Here is a 23,384-nt window from a genome sequence, read left to right on the forward strand (position 1 = left end):
TCTATCCCCACTCCCTCTACTACACCATAGAAGCGGCGCGAAGTCTCGCGAGATTCCGTCTCGCGCCTAACGTCGGCTCGGAGATCCTCTCGCGAGAACTCGAGGAAGGTAATGATGATCATCAGAGAAGAATGTCTAGGCCTTGCAAGAGACACTGCGGTGCACATCATCATGCAAACGTAGGAAGTGCTCAGCAATATCGGCGGCTTTTTTAATTTATTTTATTTATTAGTTTTAACGGTGTATATCACCTTCTAATTTGACTCGGAACAAAAACACGACAATAGTGAAATGTTTTAATAGGGTGCTAAACATATGGCAGTGATTAATTAGACTGATTAATGAGAATGAGAGGTGATATCTGCTAATGTTTGCTGGTCTTTCGGTTGCTCTCCCATCAAGCACAGGTTTTACGCCGGATGCTCTTCCTGGCGCACATCTCTCATGTTTTTAACCGGCGCTGAGTTTGGTGGACATTGGGTGGGAATCGAATGCAGGCCTTCTGCATGGCAGACGAGAAAGCTACCACTGAGCCACCATATACAGTGGAACCTTGGATTGCAAGCATAATTCATTCCGGAAGCAGACTCGTATTTCAAAACGCTCATAAACCAAAGCAATCCACAGCCCAAAAAAATAAATACATAAAAGTAATTAATACGAAATATAAAGTAAAAATAAAACAAATTAACCTGTACTTTACTTTAAAAAAAAGTAAAAATAAATCACGACAGATAAGTGTTTCCGTTTGTGTATGTGTGTGAAGCTAAAGTAAGAGGAGAGGAGGATTGAGACCCTTCCCTCTCCCCCTTTTCGTCATACACAGTAACCCTTCCTCCTCTCTTATTTAAAGGTTTACACGGCACACACACACTAATGGACACACGTTTTATTGGGAAAATAAACAAGAAATTTCTCTAACGTCACACCCGCTAGAGAGTGTGTGTGTAAAGGCAAGAGGAGGAGGGTGTGTGTGTGTGTGTGTGCGTGCGTGCATGTGAAGGCAGGAGGAAGACGGGTGTGTGTGAAGGGGCACGGTGTCCAATGACGCGCGCACACAAAGTGCGTGCTGACTCAGGAAGAGAGGAGAAATGGAACTTTAATCTCTCTACCGGGACTTTCTTCTGCTTTACACGCGCACACACACAGGTGTTAATGATATTATAATAAGCAGTACACACACGCTGTACACGCACGCATACAAACACAAAATAAAAGATGTTTTACACGCACACACGTGGTCACAGTGTTATAGTAAACGCGTGCACAGATGTTGATTATACCAGTGAAAGACGGGCACTAAGGCCAAGCAGAGAGAAAAGAGAGAGAAAAACCATTGGCTTAGTTGTGATCATATGTTGATCGGCGTCAAAACAAGAAGCGCATTCGTGATACATGAAACTCGGTACTCGTAAACCAAGACTTGTTAATTTTCCAAGTTTTTATTAACTTCAATATTTTTTACTAAAAATCGCAAACACTCGCAAACCACGTTACTTGCAATCTGAGGTTTCACTGTACTGTATATACTGCATATTAAACCCCGATATTCTCTTTGTGACTTTGCTCAGGTAGTTCCGTCATAGGCATTCCTCGCCTAATGTAATAGTAGGCAGCATCATCGTGACCTTTTATGTCATACTTTCCTCACCAAATGTAACAGTAGAGAAAACGGTTAGGTCAGGCTGAGCTCATGGATACCAAAACCCTGGATCAGAATGCGATACGTCTTATACATGCACAATATAATTTGATATATGGTGTTGGACTGCTAATCGAGAGGTCCTGCGAACTCCAGTCCCACTACTTTAAATCCCAGCACTACTCTGGTTGTCACTGTTGGGCCCTTGAGCAATATATATACACTACCGTTCAAAAGTTTGGGGTCACTTTCTAACTCCATGATCGTTCATGATTTTTATTTCTTTCTACATTGAAAAGAAATCCTGAAGGCATTAATCTCCTTTGAACAGTTAATGGTGAGATTTGTCTGCTACTTATGATCTGTAAAGACTTTATAACGCCTCTAATCTGAGGTGCTGTTAATTGGTCATTTTTCAGGCTGATAACTCTAAATGAACCTCTCGTCTGCGGCAGAGGTAGGTTTTGGTCTCGCCCTCTTGGGATGGCCTTCATGAGAGCCAGTTTCATTATGGTGCTTGACGGATTTTGCAAATGCACTTGACAATACTGTTCTTGCAAGAACTATTACAGAAAGGCCGACCTCTGTGTCTTAAAATAACAACTAACTGTTGTTTTTGATGTTGTTACGTAATTACCTAATCCCATATGTGTTATTTTATAGTTTTGAAATCCCCAGCATTGTTGTAGAATGTAGAAAATAAATCACTAAACAAAAACAAAGAAATTTGCAAGTGTTCTAAAACTTTTGAACGGTAGTGTATATATATATATATATATATATATATATACATATATATATATAATCAGAAAGTCTGTATGTAGTTTTGTGTGTTTTGCTGACGTTTTGTCACAGGCATTCCTTACCAAATGTAACAGTAGTCAGCAAAATATGTTTTTCTTTTTCCCCTTTTTGTCCTACGATGATGGCTGGAGGACAAAAAGCATTAGAGAAGTTTTTTTTTATTATTATTCTCCCAGATGTAAGATGTAAGCTTATGTTCTTTTTTTAAACAACCCTCTGCTTAGTAAAAAACTGATCAAAACCATTACACAGATATAGCCACAAAATCTAGGGTGATTTAACAGACAGACAGACAGAGAGAGGGAGAGAGAGAGAGAGAGAGAGAGATCTTCTGTGATATTTGCTGTAATCTGTAACGATCCTGCACTTCAAGTTGCCTGTTCAGGAAACGGGGGGAAAAAATTGCTATATCGAGTACATAGTGACCCAAAGCAATCTGTTCAATGATCCATTCATATTTTATTTATTTATTTATTTGTTTGCACAAAAAATATCCAGGATTTCAGAATGAGTAAAATCATTACACTCACTCACTCACTCATCTTCTATACCGCTTTATCCTGTATTCAGGGCCGCGGGGACCTGGAGCCCATCCCAGGAGGCTTCAGGCGCGAGGCGGGGTACACCCTGGACAGGGTGCCAAATCCTTCGCAGGGCACACACACATACACACACTTACACACTACGGGCAATTTGGGAACGCCAATTAGCCTAACCTGCATATCTTTGGACTGTGGAAGGAAACCAAGTACTGGAGGAAACCCACCAAGCACTGGGAGAACATGCAAACTTCATGCACACAGAGATGGGAATCGAGCCTGGACGGGAATCAAACCCAGACCCTAAAGGTGCAAGGCGACAGTGCTAAGCACTACACCACCGTACCGCCCAAAATCATTACATTATTAGGATAAAGTTTTTTACTGTTCTAAATCCGAGCTTTACTGTTGTGTATATTGCAGTTTCTCCTTATTGTTTCTCTTTCTTAGGACCTGATAACTATGAATGTATTGGATGTCTTTAAACAGAAAGAGTTTTAGTCCAACATGAGGATCACATAAGGAAGTACAGACAATTGTTGGGTTGAGACAAAATTTAATGTCCTCATATGAGGACATGGTGGCTTAGTGGTTAGTACTGTCACCTTGTCCCTCAAGGGTCCGGGTTCGATTCCTGCCTTAGGGTCTGTGTATAAGGACCCTCTATAAAGGATAAAGCGGTATAAATGGGGACATATGAGGACGTTTGGGTCTCAAGAGGTTAATAAAAAAAAATCCCTTGTTTGATTGTTTGTCTGATGTAAGAGACGTTTCCATTTTTTTTTTAAGAGGTTCACTGTTTTTATTTATAGACCTGAACAGAATTATATTTATATTAAATTATATTCCTCAAGACCTTGCATGGACAGAGGCTTATTATAATCTAATCATTGTAAGAAAAAAAACCCATGAACACAGAGTACCTTTTTCTTACCTTAATATCTCTTATTATCATTAATTTGCAATTCCTTTGGTCCAATAAAACAATCGCTTAACTTTCTGTGTTGCTATTTGTATTCCCTTAAGCTGCTCCAGAAACAGCCTACTTACAATTTGTGCAATCCACTGCACGCTTCCCGTTCAATGACTCTAATGTCTCCCTCAGGCCCATTACATGGTTTTATGTTTACCTTCAAACACACATTAGCAATTACAGGATACATGCTTCCGACTCTATGTCATCGTTTTAATTGTTCGTGGTTAGATTTTAATGCTTAACCCACAAAAGGAAGTCATTTATCATTTATAACAGCTATAACCAGGCCTCGCGTTTCACCTTTATTCGAAGTTAACAAAGCAAAAAGACCTAGCTTGTCATGCTTCCCGCCACTCTGCGGTCACTGCAGTGGAGACTCCTTCCATCAATGTTACTCAAACATCTCATTACTGAAAGTTTCACTATAACAATCTGATTATCTGATTTTCCCATTGGTTACATAACACCATTTTCGTTGCATAGAAGCACCATTCAAATAAGCACCATGATATAAAAGTGAATCAACCCTTTTCGACCAATCAGAGTTAAAGATTCATCATTGTCGTGTAATCCATTTGTTTAATCAATGACGTGCAGGATATTTATCGTTCCTTTGATGATGACACCACCTGTTGTATTGTTAATCTCACTTCTGTTTCCTTCTCAGGAAAAGCGATCGGACAGAGGTTCCCTAAAGCATCATACTGTATCTCATTGATCAAATGTAAACTGATACACAGCTTACGCAGCTCACATGTCTGAACACCACAATGCCTATGGGAAAAAAAATAAATCAGCCCACAGAATCATTTAAGCTCCGTTTTATTACTTTCTCCCACATGCCTGGCTGATGTGTCTGTGTCACACGACTGGTGCTTTTTAGAGAAATGAGAAAGCGTACAAGCAGCCTTTTTTTTTTTTTTTTTTTACAATGATGACTAATGAAGTGATTTGTCTTAAACACTCAAGGCCTGTCCACATGCCATATTCCTCACACTGGAGGTTAGTCTAACCCGCATGCCTTTGACCGTGGGAGAAAACCTGAATACCTGGAGGAAACCCACCAAGCACTGGGAGAATATGCAAACTCCATGCACACAGACAACCCTCGACCCTGGAGGAGCAAGGCGACACTGCTAACATGGCAGAGTGCGCTGTTGTAGAAAAATATTGATAACCTAAAGCACAGATACCACTGTACCATCACAGAGAATTAGACTATTTTATAATAGAAGCACACACTCAAGGTTTTTTCCTCTTATACCCTGATAGTTTGCTAATGAATATGATTATTTATTTACTAATTAAAGATCTTTTTCTTAGTTACATTTATTTTTGTACCACATCCACAAGACAAGTTAAATCCTGTTATCACTTCTTTAGAGTTGCTATACACAGCTATCACAGTTTGGTGATTTTTTAATTGAAAAGATGTTAGAGCAAACTCCTCTTGCATCAATGTTTGCTGAAAATATTGTGCATTTTTCCTATTTCCAAGAGAGACTGTGTTAACATCTTTTCAATAAAAAATCACCAAAATCTGTTATTTTTTAAGGGTTGCCCAAACTTTTGCATATATATATATATATATACAGTATATACAAACCCTTTTTTGGTTTTCAGTTTACTATCCATCGTATATCATGTAGAACAACAGCTGGAATTACATCTGGAAGTACTGTTAGAACTGCTGTTGTTTAGAGAATTATTAAATTGTTTCTGACTAATCAGATCTGACAGTTCAACAGAGCTATGGCATGAAATATTATTTTAAGAAATAAATGCACCTATTATAATAATTGTACAGTTATTATGACTGTGTTTCCTGTGCTTGCCCTTGCTTTCTGCCGTTTACTCACAAGAAGTGACCTTTAAATTTATAAGATGGCATATGTGCAATTACGTTAAGATTTCCATTATTAAATAACAACATTCAAAAAGATGAACGGATAAAGATTGAACTCAGGAGCAAATCTCTGACCCCATGGTCCAATGTGCTACATGAAACACATTTAATTGTAATTAAGAAAGCACAAAATTGACAACAGAAAAGGGAAAAAATAGAAACAAAAAAAATAACTCCTGAATCCTAAAATGCTATGATGTTTGATAAACATTTGTAAACATTTAAACAGCTTTTTTGTTGTTGTTGTTGTTGCAATTTTAAAAAGAAAATTGTGCCAGATCTGAGAGCTGTGCATACTTATAATTTTTTAATTCATAAATCTTAGTTTCGATTGATCCCATAATCTTTTCATCTACAATTTATAATTGTAATACTTTATTTTAAGACATGGTCATTTATGAAATTATAAGCACTTTATAAACTTATAGAGAAATACTGTAATTTGCTGTGGTGATTCCCCTAAAAAGAAACGATAGCAGAAGTTGACAAAGTCCCAAGCCGTCATGAAAATATGAGTGCTAATAAAATGCATGGCGAATAAATTTATGTCAGCTATAAATGAAGCAGTGGGGGTAAATAAAACTCAATAAGAAAGTGAACAAATTATTTTAGAGTCTAGTTGAAATATTACTCATGCTTAAACAAAGCTCTGATATTTTTTTTACCAGTTGGAGAGGAAATGACATAAGGCCGCAATGCATTCTGTTTTTTTTCTCTTTAAGTTTATAAGGCCTCTGTTTGAAAATAAATAATGTGTGATATAACAATAAATTATAACCTCTATAATTGTTTTTATTCATCTATTTTTATTGAACTCTTTACTATCACTTTTGTCTTCTTAAATAATTTTTGTATTTGTAAATATGATTATTATGCATTCTAATCAGTCTTATTTTTTATTCTGTTTTGTTGTATTATTGTTTCTTCAGAAAAGGTTCCTTCTTCATTCCGCACATTTTGATATGTAAATCATCATGACAAATCAATTATAATGCAAATAATCCCATCATCCAGTGACTTCATATTGCATTTTGAACTAGCTTTAGCTACTTCTCCTTTAAATAGGAATTGGAAAGGCTGGGTGCAACACACACACACACACACAGAGTTAAGGTATATTCAACTTAATTAATTTTTGACACTCTAAGATATTCACATACACACATATGAAAAGAGACAAATAAAATGCTTTTGACAATGTAAACCTAAAAAATAAATACTGTATTATTCATACATATGAAAGCTCCTTATTTATTCTAAAATGTGCATTACTTTGCACAAAACATGCAGTATTGTCCTAAATTTTTGCAATTTTATAATGCATTTAAACATGTGATTTCCATCTTTTTAAAAAAAAAAATCATAAATGTTTGCTTATGTTTCCTCTTTTCAACTTTGTGTCAGCTATGTTTCTTTTTCAAAATGTTTTTGGAAACATTTTGAAACATTTAGCATAGTAAAAAATATAGGCGGCATGGTGGCGTAGTGGTTAGCACTGTGGCCTCGCACCTCCAGGTACTGCGGCCTGTGGTGCTTTCTTTTTTGTACAGCATAAGTGTTATAGAGAATGAATGAGTAAGAGTAAGAGTAAATATATACATATTTCTTATTTTGATGGTATGCCTTAAAAATTATTATACATTTATTATGATTATGATTTGTTGAACATACAAGGGGCATATATATATTTTTGAGATTTCCTCAGGTCGTTTACACCGTACGTCCTCTTTCAGGTACCTTAAAACCTGGCAGTAGAATTTGCTATTGACTGTCTGACCCCTGGAGACGAATTCTCGATGCACAAAGACGTTTAGCATGCACTTGGTTGAGCTGTGGACCTGCCTTGCCTTTTTAGGTCATGGAGATGATGAGTTCTTCCTCTGTGAGGACTTTTGCTTCGTCTCAAGGTCGTACCCATACACACAAGTTTTGTCACCAGCGAATGATCCTTGACATAAAGGACAGCACAGTTCTTGGCAGACTTTGTTCCTTCTGCTCCGGGATCAGCAGCCTGGGGACGAACTTGGCAGCAACACGGCGAGCGTTCAAATCAGACGTGAGGATTGCTTGAACCGTTTCGTATGACACACCGACAGTGGCGGCAATGATGTGGGTTGTTCTCCGACGTCATCACGCACAAATTGTCGGGTGCTCCCGGGGGGGTTGAGCTCGGTAAAGGTCCTCCAGATCTCTCGTCGACTTCCAGTGATGTTAAAGCGCGCGTTCCACTGGAACGACTCGCTGCAGCATCGCCGTAAATCATGTCAAATTTCCCTGTGGCAGATTTGCCCAGTTTCATGCAGGATTCATGCTATCCATAATGAAATCGCAGACATGGTAACGCACACGGTCAGATTAGCACCAGTTGCACAGCTCCAGATGTACAGTACGTACACAGGGCGATGTCTTTTGGCACGCTGACTTATGAAGGGTCGGTGCCTCCTGTGACTGTGCGAGCAGCCGTTTGCTGCCTTCTGTTGCGTGATACAAAACTAGTCTTGGAACTTTTTGACACCACCTCATGTAAGCCAACTTTAATGCACATTTATAGGAGTATCAATAGGTCTGGGCAACATTTCAGGCACGGCCCATGTTCTTTTGAATTCCCAGACCCAAACAGTATACAGTATATTATAAGCGACATTTTTTTTATTACGTGATAAACACGGTATTTGATTTTTAATGATAAATACTTGAGGGACCGCGTGAGGTAATGGCTTTCAAAATGGCGGTTTTTCCTCAGGGAGCCATAGGGAGGGCAGGGTGATGGATTTAATGAAACGGAGACGTCGTGTGAATTTATTTCACCTTTTATAAGTTTGCTTTAACGTGAAATAATGTCAAAAGTAGTTTATTTAAAAAAAAAATGTATAAAGAAGTTGTGTGTGTTGACATTATTTAAATTAATTGCTTTGATAATCCCCCACCGGAAGTGCCTACAAGTTGGCCCTGTGCACGCGCTGAGCTCGAGCTCGTTTTGTAATTTGATGCGTTTCGACTCTCTTTCGTTCAACGGAAGGGACGATGTGCATCATTCTGATCGTTTGCGTCGTGTTTAATCTCCTGCGCTGTGCGGCTGCGGATAAAGCTTTAGCCGAGAAAGGGCGCGTGGAGTTACACAGGCTGCGGGAGTTCGCGGGGCACACGCGGTATGGCGCGTGCTGGTCCAGCGCGCTGCAGAGAGTTCACGCGAACTGTCGGGATTTCTCCGAGGACACGCAGAGCATGATGGCCCTGGCGTTCACCCACTGTCACCTGAGAAGGTCCGAATTATCATGCACAAATGCACGCTCCTCTCTCTCTCTCTTTCTCTCTCTCTCTCTCTTACACACACACACACACAGATCCATGCGTGCACAAACGTTTTTGTTTGGGGGAAAAATTAAATGCATTGGATTGCATTTGGGTCTGATTAGACTTAAATGCATTGCAAGCTCAGAGTTATATCCTCAGTGCTGACTCCTGGGATCACTTTGCATGAAATAAAATTGCACATCCAGGTTGCACTGCAATTAACTTAATTTCACTGATTAGTTCCTTTTAAAAGTAAACCTTATGATTTACATACTTTATTTATAGATTAGATTAAATTTAACTTCAGGTTCATTGTGCAAGTTACATGTACAGAGCCAGTGAAATGCAGTTAGCATCCAACCAGAAGTGCATAGCTGGCCTGTTTACAATAAATAATAATGTTTTGTATCAGACAGAACATGGAGTGTAACTATGCAAACATTGTGCAGTGGATACACATGTCAAGAAGATATCATGTGCAAAAAAGTAACATGATACTTATGTGCATGAGGTCATGGGCCAGGGGTAGCTCAGTGGTCAAGGCATTGGACTACGGTTCGGAAGATCCCAGGTTCAAACCCAGGTTCAAACCCTGCAACCACCAAGTTAAGCAGGGCCCTTGAGCAAGGCCCTTAACCCTCAACTGCTCAGATGTGTAATAAGATAAAAATGTAAGTCGCTCTGGATAAGAGCATCTGCCAAATGCCTAAATGTAAATGTACATATGAGTTCTGAATGATACGGTGTATATACAGAAATGATTTTAATTATATGCTTCTGGTATATGTTGTGTGTGTGTATGTGTTTGTATACACACGTATATAGCAGCACACTCTTGTCAGGTCCTCCATTACCCGGTGTATACTGACTATATGTAGGATATACAGTATACGAACCTGTCATTGGGTTACTTTCCCTCTTGCTGCTGGATATCTGGATCTGGAATTTCCTTCAGGATTAATGAATTGTCTGACTGACTGATTGTCTGATCATCAGAAGGTGAAGCCCCAGCACCATTAAGCTGCACCTGTTGCGCGCTTGAGCAAGGTCTTTATGTGGTAACAAACACAGTTATCAAAATTATATTACAGCAGGAATTTCTATCTTTATTATAACTAAGTATTATTTTACCATTATAATGAACCCTCGACATGTGACAGCCCATTAAGGAAACTTGACTTATGATATTTTATGATAGTTTTTGGGCGCTATTTAATTTGCAGGGGTTTTTCATGAAATACAAATTATGTATTTTAATATATAAAATCATCATAAATAAGTATTTTAATTATAGCAAATATAGTTTAATACCTGAAGAGAAATCCAGGGTGTAACTAATATTGTAAATAGGGTTAAAGTTAAGCACAGTATACCAAAAAATTCTAAAAATAAAATAACATCTAGAGAAACAGGATGTATCAGCATCAGCTGTGCAAGCAAAGTGCTTCTAAAACTGCTGGCGATGGAAAAAAAAAAAGTAGATGAAAATGATTGATTATGTAATGCCTGATGTCAAAAACATGACGTTTATTATATTTTAGATTTTAAAGCTGTAAAAGCTGCGGGCAATTTTTTTTTATTAACATTTACTCATTTAGTTGGTTTCATGTGTAAAACGAGCCATGCAAAGAGAGATGTCCTAAATGATGATGATGATGAAGAGTCTCAGCACCGTAAAGAACAAATCCTACATTCCAGAGTTTTTTTTTTTTTTTAGGGCCCAAGCACTGTGACATTGCTGCCATTAAAACGCCTCAGAATCTGACACAAGATTTTGCTGCATAGCTCATACACACTTGCATGTATGCACGCAAAACCCAGTACGTATTTAGAGCTCATTGAGCTGAACAACTTTCACATTGCATGTCATAGACTCAACTCAACAGGAAGTCAGGTCAAACTTGATCTACTCCTTCTAGGGATATTTATAGGATTGCCACTAAACCAAGCCTATGCGATCTAACAAAAAAAAAAGGGATTTTTGGTATCTCAAAATGGGTCAGCTGTGGCGGAGCCTTAAACTTGTGGTTAATAACTTTCTGCCGAACATCATATTGAGTGACCTCATGTTTAGTGACATCATGTTTAGTGATATCATAGTGTGGCGCTTTTTTTCCCCCCAGCATCTGGGGCTTTTTTAAGGTCTAAACATAAAATTTCCCCTGGGACATCCCCTTTAAATGCATGTGCCCACTGTGCCTGCGGGCCCGCTCATCGTGTGTGTGTGTATATGTGATATATATATATATATATATACTGTATATAAAAATCTATTTATAAAAAAAAAAAAATATATATATATATATCTATATATATATATATATATATATATATATATATATATATATATTTATTTTTTTTTACTCATGTGCTCTGAACAGCACTAGGTGTTACGTATTTAAATTGATGCTTGCTAAATGTGACTCATGGCTACATCCCAACTTGCTCTGCATTGCGTATCATAATTACACTCCATAAATCATCTCCAGCCTGTCTACTGTCCATTTTAAAAAGTCACCCGGGTTCGTTACAGGTCCGGGCGGAGTTTTCCGGAGTGTCCAGAGGGCAGCGACGTGAAAACCTGCACCCGTGACATGGACCCCGTCGCGTTTAACACCTACACCGAGTTCTTCACCCACGCCCACAGCATTTGCCATTTCCTCCAGAGTGAGCAGTGGCAGCGTCAGGCAGAGAACACCATCCACAGGTGCTCCAACAACCTGAGTACCGCAGAGCATTTTAACTTAATTACAGTCTTAAGAAAAGCATTAAAGTTTATTGAAATGCCGAGGTGGACAGTTTTACGAGCGCTTGCTTGTGTAACACCTGCCTGGAAAAGAAGGCTTGCATTTGTCCACAGTGACAGTCAGCTCCATAATTATTGCCACCCCTGGGAAAGGTGGGTGAAGGCTTTTAAGTAAAAAAAAAAAAACAGATCTATCTTTTAATTCGGGTTAATATTTAATTCTATAAATAATTTATGGTCTTTTTTTTTTTTTTTTTTCTTTTTACCACTAATTCTTGAGCTGACTCTTTAGTGTACTGTAGTATGTGCAGAAAACATAAAGCACACCAGGTTGATAAAGCACACAAAATGAATAATTATACCAGTTATACAGTATATCAGTCTGTCACTTGTAGTATGTTTTTCTAATTCCGCGTGTCTGTACTTCTCAGGCTGACTGAGAGTTCGGCGGGCGTGGCCGAGCAGCTTGCGTCCACCCAGAGGATGGCTGAGGATCTAGTGGAGGCCCAAAGTGCAGCTCTGAAATCTCAGGAAACCATCCTGCGTAACGGAGAAGAGCTGAAGAGTACACTGCAGCACTCCACCAAGGGTAACAGAAGACAATACTGGTCTGCTCTCATATAGTGCATGAACCATAACCGTGCATAACATTACTCATATATTTTGTCTTTAACATTGTTTATTATACAATAGCTAGTTCTGTCCGAGTAATCTGATTGGATGAGAGTTTAATAGACTGTAACAGCACTGAAGCGTTTAACTATATACAGTGTATGTCACTCTGCATCACAGGTGTTATAATAGTTAATTACACTAACGATCGGTCGCAGCATGGGTGAGAGTAGGTCTGTACGGTCCGCAGTACTAAGGATTACACATGGTTTGTCCCTGAACCGTATGTGTTTTTTATTTATCTATAGCTACTGCTGATTCGACTTTTTTAAATTATTTTTTTTATTCTGTTACATTTCCCCCAAAAAAAAGCCCCATAAAAATAATTGCCCAAATTTTGTGCATCGACTCTAGCCAAGCCTTTCTATAATTTCTTAAAAATAAAGCAGCAACAAACCAAATATGAGAATATTAAGCTTATTTCTTGACAAATGTAACTGAAGTTGTGAGCGTTGGCAGGTAATTCTGCTGGTTTTAAGGAATTTATTTTTTGAAAGAAAAACATTTATCGGCTAATAGAAGAGGAATTTTTTTTCCGGCTAGTTTCAAGGATATCTCACTTGCCAAGATGTCATTTTTCGAAGTGTAAGTAATAATAATTTGCCCATCTACACAGGAGGCTGTGCGGCATGCCGATGAGTGCACCACCTATAGGATTAGAGAGGAACTGCAACATTTTACCATCCCAAATGAAAACGTATACTGTACTGTAAAAGACTACTTGTTATATCAGTAATGTTTCATTCTCAGGGACATGCATAGACAGACGTGACGTCATCTAAGGTAATAGTAAAAACATTAGTTATTGAACAACAGTGTATGATTGTTACTATAGTGAAGAAGATGCGTATGGAAGGAGTCTCCAGTACCAGTGCTTTCTAACAAGACGGAGAGGAAAAAGTGAGGTCTGTCCAACATTAAAAGTAACAAAATCACAATATGGACGTGTACAATTATTTACTCGCAAAAGTCTGCAGTTTATTACAGGTCATATATAAATAGTCAGGAATTTATGTGGAATTTGTCAAAAATATATTTATTTATTAATTTTTTTATAATTGTGAGTTGCTAAATGAATATCGTCAAACAGATACGTGTTTGAATACGCGTATGAATACGGTATGTTTAAAAGTTACATATCGCAGTTTAAATTGCAATCGTGATGTGTGTCAATCATGCAGCCCTATTATAAACGATTATTAGTATGACAAGTTCTTTCTAACTTTGGACGCATGGGTGTACAGAAATAATAAAACACTTTTACTTCACATCAGGCTGCGTTTAAGAAACGTTGATTAGTTTCCTATAGCCGTGTTTTATTCCTCGTTTAATGTTTGCGTTGCAGGTCTGAAGGATGTGTTTACCGAGATGAGACATTCGGTCCAGGAGCAGCAAGTGGCGTTTGCCGAGATCTTCAACCGCGTCGCTTTCCTTCAGAGCTTCATCATGTCCGAGTCTCACACCCTCAGCTCCCTGTTGTACAACGCGCTGGGGTTCTGCGCGTCCTTCCTGCTCACCTCTACACGCCGCACCTCGGGCGCGAGGTGAGCGAATATCACCGCGTATTTACATGCAGGGTTTCCATTCGAGGCTGTAATAATGCGAGCGAAATTGCTGTAGCTTTCTATGGAATACGAAAGACACTTTGCAAGCTGAAGAGTATTTTTCACACTTGTCAGAAAGGGGACGATGTCCTCCGGCGCTTTCATTATGATTAAGCAGATAAACGTTTTTAGTAATGTGCTTCAGTAATAGCAGACTTGAATGCGGTCACTTCCAGCAGACCGGCAAGGTGAAGATAGCACTCACATGGGAGTGTTTTTCTACTCGCAGGGCAGATTCTTGAAGGGCTCTTTGATTAAGCTAATCCCCGGCACAGATATTCGCTGATGATCTGGAGTGTTGGAGTCGGGTTCGAGGGGTCTCACGTGATCATGGAAAATTGTTTTAGATTTGTTTTTTTTTTCTTTTTTATATCTAACCATACATCTCAATTTTATGTTGTTTTGTAAAATGACTAACTCATGTTTTACAGGTTGTTTATGTTCGGCCTGGTGGCTCTGAACGTCTACCTGGAGCGTTTGATTTGTAGGACGGTGCTGGAAGATGGGAGTCCCGGTTATCAGCAGATGGTGGGTTTTTAATATGTGTAGCAGTGATCAGTTATACAAACACAAGAAATCAAGTATACTTCTCAAAAAAACAAATTTTTAATTGAGGGAACAGGAAATAGTCCCTGTTTGACTTGAACCATACATACACATACGAGGAAAATTCATGTCAGACCCCGGACAAGTATTCCCTTAATATATATATATATATATATATATATATATATATATTAAGGGAATACTTGTCCGGGGTCTGACATGAATTTTCCTCTTCATGCTTTATTCCTTTCATACAATGCTCAAATATATACCATATATATATATATATATATATATGGTATATATTTGAGCATTGTATGAAGGGAATAAAGCACGAAGAGGTGTGTTCTTAAAAAAAACTAGAAGGAATGCTTTTAAAACTTTGATACTGTTGTTTTTATGTTTTATTCTTTTTACGAAACAGCACCATTTCTCATCGCTTCTAATTTTGAAATTCATTAAAGATACGTGTTACTTTTTTCATCAGGGCTGTCAGTATTATCACGTCAATGCATATGAATGATCTAGAAATTTTTGCGTGTTACTTTTTTTTTCTTTTATTTATTAATTTTTTTTAAAGCAAATGAATCATACGACCAAGTTTGACCCTAATGGCTTCCCATGTAAATTTTAGAATAGACTATAAAATATCTGTTTCCTCTAACCAGTTTGTCATGCATTTCTTTACTTCAACATTGTACGTTTATAATATAAATAAATCTGAGTATTTTTAAATTGTGATTAATTAATCGTCTGCATTAAAATTGTGATTAATCGTGATTAATTAATCGTCTGCATTAAAATTGTGATTAATCGTGATTAATTAATTGTCTGCAAACCGGTACTCATTATTCATTTATCATTAATTTTTATTATTTATTTTTCTTGTTAATAGTTCTTGTTTTTCTTTTCTTTTATTTAATTGTATAATTTGTAGCTTGTGATTTATACAAAGGATCCATGGCACAGAATCCTTACACTGGAGACTCCGTCCATAAATGTTACAGAACGCCTCAAACACATAATTATTAATAAGTTGTTTTTATTGTGAACTTTATTATTATTTTTATTTTTATTATTTTTATTAATTTATTTTATTTTACATGTGGTATAGGAGCGTCTCGCCTTTTTGGTCGGGCTTCTCAGGAAGGCCATGGTGACGATCGCGTGCGTCGTTCTGCTCTACTTCGCCACCCGTTTCCGCAACGTGAACAAGGAAAGTCTGGAGATCCTCAGGGAGCTGAAAGAGACTCAGTGTAATCTTAAGCAAACGCTAAAGAAAGCAGGTACGGAGCAGATTTCACCTAGGATTTACCTTCCGATTTAAAGTCAATTATGGGTGTGTACACAAGTCTAAGTTCTGTTTTTCCCCCCCGTCATCCCCCAAGAACGTCTTTCGGGGTCATTAAATGACTGGACCAAGCCCAGAAAGAGGCACTGGGAGGAAAAGTGGGATCAAGAAGAGGAGAGCAGTTTGGTCATCCTGCATCCTTCACGAGCTGTACAGGACACCTTGTCGTCTTTTTCTTCCCTTCACAGAAGTAAGCATATGTCTTTTTGGTAGAAGTAGAAGAAGAAAAAAAAATTAAAAAGATGGGGCTAATTTTTTCGCCATCCACTTTAAACAAAAAAGATTAAGTAACGTTTGATTTAATTGTTGCTTGGACATAAACCACACAGATTGGGAGAAGACACAAGAAGGCGGCTGCTTTCTTTCAATCCTAGTGTGTCGATTCACGCAGCCTATCAGTAGGTGTGATTTATAGTTCTATGAAAAAGTATTTCCCCCCTTTCTGATCTTGTTTTTCTAAGGTTTTCTTTTTGGGCGTCTTAGCATGCTCAAAAACATATAAAAATTGGCAGACAGGTTGGAATCTGCTTAGGATGCCTAAGAGTCACGTGGCCCTCGGGCCCCCAGACGAGATTTTGCTACATAGCTCGTACACACTTGCACCTCTGTACACATTTAGAGATCATTGAGCCGAACAACTTTCGCACTGCATGTCCTGAGCTCAACTCAACAGGAAGTCAGTTATTTTGGGATGGATGGATTTTGATATACTCCTCCTAGGGAATTTATACGATCGCCACCAAACCGGGCCAATGTGATCTAAAGACATTGAGGATGCAAAATTGCGGAGGGAGTTTTGATATCTCAAACGGGTCAGCCATGACAATGCCTTAAACTTGCACTGAAAATGGATTAGGACACGATAATATTAAGATTAGGGATGCACCGAAATTTCGGCCGCCGAAAATTTTCGGCCGAAATAGCATTATCGGTTTCGGCCGAAACGTAAGAAAGCGCCGAAAATAAAAGCCGAAATTGTCGCCACGTCTCTCCCATCCTCCCGTCTCGTTCGCGCTGTCATTACGCATCAAACACGGAGTATGTCGGCGGTTTGGAAGCACTTGGAAGCAAGTTTTGTTATTGTTAAACAGCCTTATTACTGTTATTTATTATCAATAAAAGTTTGATTGCTTAATTAATTTGTAGTTTTTTTAAAACAAACAAAAAGAAAATATTTTAAACATGTTTTTTAATGAAGCCATTTTCGGTTTCGTTATCGGTTTTCGGCCAAGTGCATCCAAAAATTTCGGTTTCGTTTTCGGCCCAGAATTTTCATTTCGGTGCATCCCTAATTAAGATAAGATAAGATTTCACAGACACACGCATGCACGACACACTCACGCACACACCTCTGTCTCTCTCTCTCACACATTAACCCTCACATGTCACACACACACCAACGCACTCAACTACTCAAGTATTTAGGGCTCAAGCTGAAATCGTCCCTATATAGTGTGTGAAGTGTGCAAATTGCGCAGTGTCCTTGGGCTCGTCATTGTTGCTTGCAACTATATTTATTATTAATATTAATATGTGGTTTTTTTTCATATTTTTCACACTTATATGATTGAGATCATCAAGCGAAGTTTTTAAATGATCATTTTACTTAAGGGAAAAAAGCTGTCCAAACAGGTTAGAGTAATCACTCTGCTAAATCAAAGGTGCGAGAGTGTTATGTTTGAGCGAAAGAGCTGGTTATCGGGGAACGCAGCCTCTCTGTTTGCCGTGCATGCTGTTTGAAAAGAGACGTGGCGTGATTACGGAATTCAAACACTCGACAGTGATGGATGGCGAAGCCTATCTGTGTTTCCCCGCCGTGTTGTGTTCCTGTGTGTATATGAAACTCAAACATTATGGACTCGGGTCGAGTTATTGAACAGGAGTATTTTTCTGCAATAAGAACAAACATGTTTTCTCACACGGTTCGAGGCTTCGTCATCATCATTCGAGTTCAATAATCAGACAGGTGAAAACGGTCACGCTTTTCCTGCCTCCTGTCTGTATACAGATAATGCTCGTCCGTGCCCACACTGCCACACAGACCTACTCACCACATTAGTCATCTTATGCTTTGTGCGCTCGTATCGCCTTGTTCTTGCTGCTGGAGACATTTACTTACGTCTCACGTCCTCGGTGTAAATGTTTTTTTTTAAATAAATGTATAGTTCATGTAACAAAGCTATATTGATTATTTGACTATATTGACCATTTCATGCCGTCAACTTTCTGGTAAATGCTGCACTCTTACATCCTTAGTTGTTTATTAAATTCTTCTTGAGAGTTTGTCTTTGTGCTTATTAGGCCAAAAGTGTGAGAGCTTCGTTCCACCACTGGAGGCTCCGAACACCTCTGAGATCCCAAAAAGGCGACAGCGTCGTTCCTCAGGCTCCCGAGTGCGTAACTCTTCAGCAGTCGTCTACAGCGTGATCGTAGAAGAAAGCCACAACCAGGTAGGAATGTTGGGTCCAATGCATTTTGCCAATTGGACATGGAAGTAATTATCAAAGAACTTGCATAAACTAGAAATCACATTTCTATACAGATCGCATTCATTAAGTAGACAATTACGGCTGGCTTATTTATTTCAGGGTTGCGTTTAAAAAATTTATTTTGGCCTGAAATGAGCTCCGCCCCCAACAAGAATAAGCAGATAATTTTCTCACATTTCAGGCCTAGATTACACATACATGGGTATATTTTAAGACAGGTTTTCTTCAATCTTCATTCTCGAAGCAAAAAAGAAATCGTCTGCATGAAAGCACAAAAACCTGATATCAATTGCAAGGTGCACGCGGCATACGGTGCATGCTTTTGCTAGCTAGAAAATATATTTTATACTTTTTTCTGCATTTTTGTCATGTTACAACCACAAACATAAATGTATTTTATTGGGATTTTATGTGATGGACCAAGACAAAATATATATAGGTGAGCTTGCGACTTTGTTCTCGTGGAGTTTGATTGCATGCTTATAAGCGCGGTTTTAAAAATATACAGCGCCATCTGTTGAATTTTGTAAAGAACTAAACTTTTTCGTGTTACCATGAAGTGTGCATGAAAGTGTGAAATCGCATTTATTAAGTAGATTTCAATCACACATTCATAATCGCGTATTACAAAATGTACAGTATCATCTATTGAATTTTGAGATGAACAAATGTTTTTTTTTTTCGTAGTAATTTTTTTTTTTTTTTTAAGATGTAAGCCCTTTTTTCATATTTCAAATTAGCATATCCTGTGGGCAGATTGTAATAAACCAAAGCCTGTATGTTACCTTAACAAATAAACCTGTTCCGTTCCAGGAGCGTGTTCATAAGTCCGATTTGTTCTCAAGTCCGACCAAGTGAGTCTTATACGCCTTTGACACGAATATACAGTGTAAAGCATACCAATCCACTTACCCAAATCTGTCCCCTTTTCCCACAGTGCCATCATGCGGACAAAAACCATGATCATGCATAAGGAAATAAATTTCGCATGTTAAATGTAACAGTGTTGTCTCTGCACCTTTAAATCCCGAGCGGAATCCCGGATGCCATTTTGTCTCAGAGCTCTTTTCCACTGTGAACTCTGTTTTGTTTTTTATCCACCATCAGATCAGCCTTACAGGACAGCCATTTATTAATATCGTGCTCCCTGACTTACTAATTGAAACCAGTGAGGCTGACTCATCTATTTATATAGAATGTGTGTATGCTCATTTTATATATCTAAGTCTTAAACTTAAAAATCGCATATATAATATGCTATTTACTGTAATTACAACTCAATTAAAACTAATTACAAACTGCATTCTTACGACATTCTCTTATGACATTTTGATTCAGCATCGAGAGCAGCATCTAGTTTTATGAAAAGATGCAGCGATCGATCAGCCAGTGACCAGTGAGCCAATCTCACACACACTGAGCAGGAAATGTGTTCGCTCTAGCATCCGTGCATCAAGAGTCTGAATCAGCCATCAGTAGCCAGTACATCAGTCAGACCAGGACTAGCAAATCATGTGCGTCCGTGCTTTATTCCCACCTCCTTATGGTGCATCTGCATTTTAAGAAGCTTGTCTCTCAGTGGGAGCAGGTGAATGTTGATCACCCTCGATGTTGAATTGATCAATCCTGTGCAGAAAATGTAAAAATAATCTAATAGTTTGTTTTAGTATATACATGCATTTAATGGATTTTTTTCATTAAGAAAAATGTTAAGGGAAAAAAATGTATACAATGGGTACATCTCTAGTTTAAACCTTTAAAGTAATGACCACACCCAAGCGGAAGCATTTAATCCTACGTTTTACGGTAACAAGCAGCAAACGTGACAGGTGAACATTTATTTTTCTACGGTTTCATATTTTAATGACAAGGTCATTAAAGTCCGGATTTCGTCGCCAAACTGACACTTAAACCGAGATTTAAAAATAAATGAAGCGTGACGCGGTGAAGCGTTTAATCCAAAAGATTTGATTCCTTCAGAACAATTCTGTGGAGCCTGTGCTCTGTGCCGGTGTTCCAGACCCTTAAACCTCTGAACAGTTTAGTCCTCGTGCTGCAAAGATAAAGAAAGCTGTATAACCGTGAAACTAGCACAGAAAGCCAGAGTAAAGCCGAGTGTCTTTTTTTTTTTTTTTTTTTTTTTTTTTTAGAAATGTGTATATCTGTAAATGTATGCCAGGGTGTCCGTCATTTCCTCACACAGTTTTGTAATGATATTGTACCGGTTGATTTTTATGTTTCTGATGTCTTTTGGTTTGTTCAGACTTTAATCCTGGGATGCAACTCAATCCTTGATGGGCGAAAAGAAACAAATGACCTTGGTCTTTTTTTTTTTCTTTCCTTTTTTTTTTTGCAGAATTTATTCACATTAGTCTGTCGGCACGTTCTCTGAATTCTTCCTCCCTAATTCCCAGGCATGTCAGGAATCCACCAAGACGTTCCATTCTTTCCATCCCTGCCTATTGATACAGATCAGAGTTTAGAGATTCAGCAGACGTCTATAAGATGTTATCATACCCGGGCTGTGTTTTTGTTCCTGGGGTTTTCAGCTGCATTCGTTTGCTAATACGGATCAATTTTCTTGTCCGCAGCCGAGGTACAGCCTGAGGAGCAGGAAATCCTTGTGCGCCCTGGAGCCGACCGGGGAAAGAGACCGATTCTGATCTCTTCAAGAGAGTGTGTGTGTGTGTGTGTGTGTGTGTGTGAGTGAGACTAATGACTGACTACATCTATGAAAAGTGGATGTCTGTCAACTGTTATGATTCCATTTCACATTTTCATGAACTACCTATTGATTCTTTTAATAAACATGTTTTTTTTAAAAATAGCAGTGTTGTGAACGTGGTTAATAAATTCGTCTTCAGGTGATTTGTTGACATTATGGAGCCCTTTTGAACCATGTAATCGAACTCCCTCAGCAAGGCTACCACCTTCTGGAGAACTGCTTTCATTACTTTTTTTACACACCACAGTATTGTGACTTAAATTCTATCTGTGAGTCATAATGTACTGATGTTGTCCAGGATGGATAGACTTCCTTCCAGACTTCTCCTTAAGTCAGCCGTTAAAGCTACATGTATACGAGCATGAATAACAGCCTTCTCAGACGAAGTGACAGCTTGGATATATGAGCGTTACATATTCCAGCTTAGATTAAGGCTAGACCGTGACTGGTGACGGAACATTTTCAGTAAAGTATCCATTTGGGAGTTTGAAATGTTCTGGTTGAAAATCTTTTCAACACTTTAATTAACGTTAGCCACACTGCGGTTCGTCTAGCCGCTGATAATGATGCGGTGAGATTTGCCGTTGTAGCCCTGGCTTTGCCTCCAACTACACAGAGCGCTGCGGCGGCGCTTTAGTGCTTTACATTGTCTAGCTCTCTCACCTCCTCTCCTTTATCCTCAGCTCAACCAGATCATCTTCCGTCGCTTCAACTCGGACGCTATATCAACGCTATATCTTCTACACATGCCGTGAATTTGTGTTCAGCATTTGCACCAATATCTCACCTACTTCCATATTCACAAGCTTATTAATACGTATTATTCGATTTGACCTCAATTTTTTTTTACCCCTAATCATATACATTTCAATATAAATGGAGTGAGCACGAGTTTTATTTGGGGCCGATCTGGAATAGCAGAAGCAGAAGTGCTCTCCGTCGTCTCTCTCTCTCCCCTCTTTGACCTTAGTGACCTCCCACACACGTATCAAAGCGGCGCGGTCGTATACGACTCCCAAAGTGTTCTGTGAAGTCGATGGGCTACATGCTGTGAATATGAGCTACCTCTTTGACCTTTTATGAATCAAACGCAGTATAAACAGTTACAGGAAATACCACTGAGGTTAGTTTTTTTTTTTTTGGCTTTCCTTATTCTCTGAGTTAAGGAAGGAGAGCATTAGCTAGTTATTGGCTCCTGTGTTTAGGTTAATGTTACATAGGTTTTGATAAGAATACTTCCAGATGAGTGTTGGAACAAAACCGTGATGAAGTGGCGTCGTACCGTTATGACCCTGAAGTTGATCATTTTCCACTGACCGCATGTTTCAAATGTTTTCTTCCTTTTATACCACTGAAACTTTTCAACACTAATCATTTGGTAATGATTAACCGAATGGCATACTGTACATTTTATAAAATTTAATTAGATATAAGATAGTAGAACATCCAAGTAAGGATCACTTGTGTAAGGAACCACTTTTTCCATAATCGTGGAGTCCTGGAATATGAAAAACTCCATGTGATAACCTGGTTATTCATGTCATCATCTGACTTTATTTAATTGCCACATAATGTGAATGAAGCAACCCCAGAACATACCACTGCCTTCAGAGGCTGGTACAGTGGACACAATGCATTGTGGGTGCATCACTTCATGCGTTTCTCTTCTTACCCTGACGTACACGTTGCTCTGGAATAGGATCAATCTGGACTCATCCGATCACATGACCTTTTTCGATTTCTCCAACATCCAATCTTTGGAGCCTTTTTTTGCCTATTTGATTAACAGGTAGTTTTCTTACTGTATATTTCCAATTATTTATATTTCAAATATCCTTAGTTGTTTTCTTTGCTTGATGCAGGTCCTTCTAAAGTGGCAACTTTTTTCTGGCAACAGACCAGACAGTGTATAAGCAAACACTTCCATCATCAGTTTTCTCTTTTAGGTTTAATGAACTATTTCTAAATGTAATTACTAAAATTATTCGCCAAGACTATTTAAATTTAAAAATGAGTACAAATGTCCAGGTTTGCTCTAATCTCATAACATGATAAAAACAGATCCATTTCCCTGTAGACAAGATGGCTGA

The 23,384-nt window shown here is 38.5% G+C and overlaps 1 protein-coding gene across 1 annotated transcript; it reads left to right on the forward strand.

The window, feature by feature from the left end:
* The first annotated feature begins 8,692 nt into the window (after positions 1-8,692).
* LOC128530675 (uncharacterized) lies at positions 8,693-21,396 on the forward strand. Its single transcript, XM_053504733.1, has 9 exons — positions 8,693-9,130; positions 11,695-11,868; positions 12,339-12,496; positions 13,925-14,123; positions 14,615-14,711; positions 15,844-16,015; positions 16,118-16,270; positions 18,382-18,530; positions 21,161-21,396. The coding sequence occupies exons 1-9, from the start codon at positions 8,892-8,894 to the stop codon at positions 21,230-21,232; spliced, it is 1,413 nt and encodes a 470-aa protein (XP_053360708.1). The 5' UTR covers positions 8,693-8,891; the 3' UTR covers positions 21,233-21,396.
* Positions 21,397-23,384: the final 1,988 nt, after the last annotated feature.

This window comes from Clarias gariepinus, chromosome 9, assembly GCF_024256425.1.
Source record: "Clarias gariepinus isolate MV-2021 ecotype Netherlands chromosome 9, CGAR_prim_01v2, whole genome shotgun sequence".
Taxonomy (NCBI): Eukaryota; Metazoa; Chordata; class Actinopteri; order Siluriformes; family Clariidae; genus Clarias; species Clarias gariepinus.

Excerpts from the sequence above, each read along its gene's own strand:
- LOC128530675 (XM_053504733.1), top strand. The coding sequence starts at position 8,892 with ATGTGCATCATTCTGATCGTTTGCGTCGTGTTTAATCTCCTGCGCTGT. Across the intron at positions 12,497-13,924 it reads ACTGCAGCACTCCACCAAGG|GTCTGAAGGATGTGTTTACC; the intron begins GTAACAGAAGAC and ends TTTGCGTTGCAG. Across the intron at positions 16,271-18,381 it reads TTTTTCTTCCCTTCACAGAA|GCCAAAAGTGTGAGAGCTTC; the intron begins GTAAGCATATGT and ends TGTGCTTATTAG.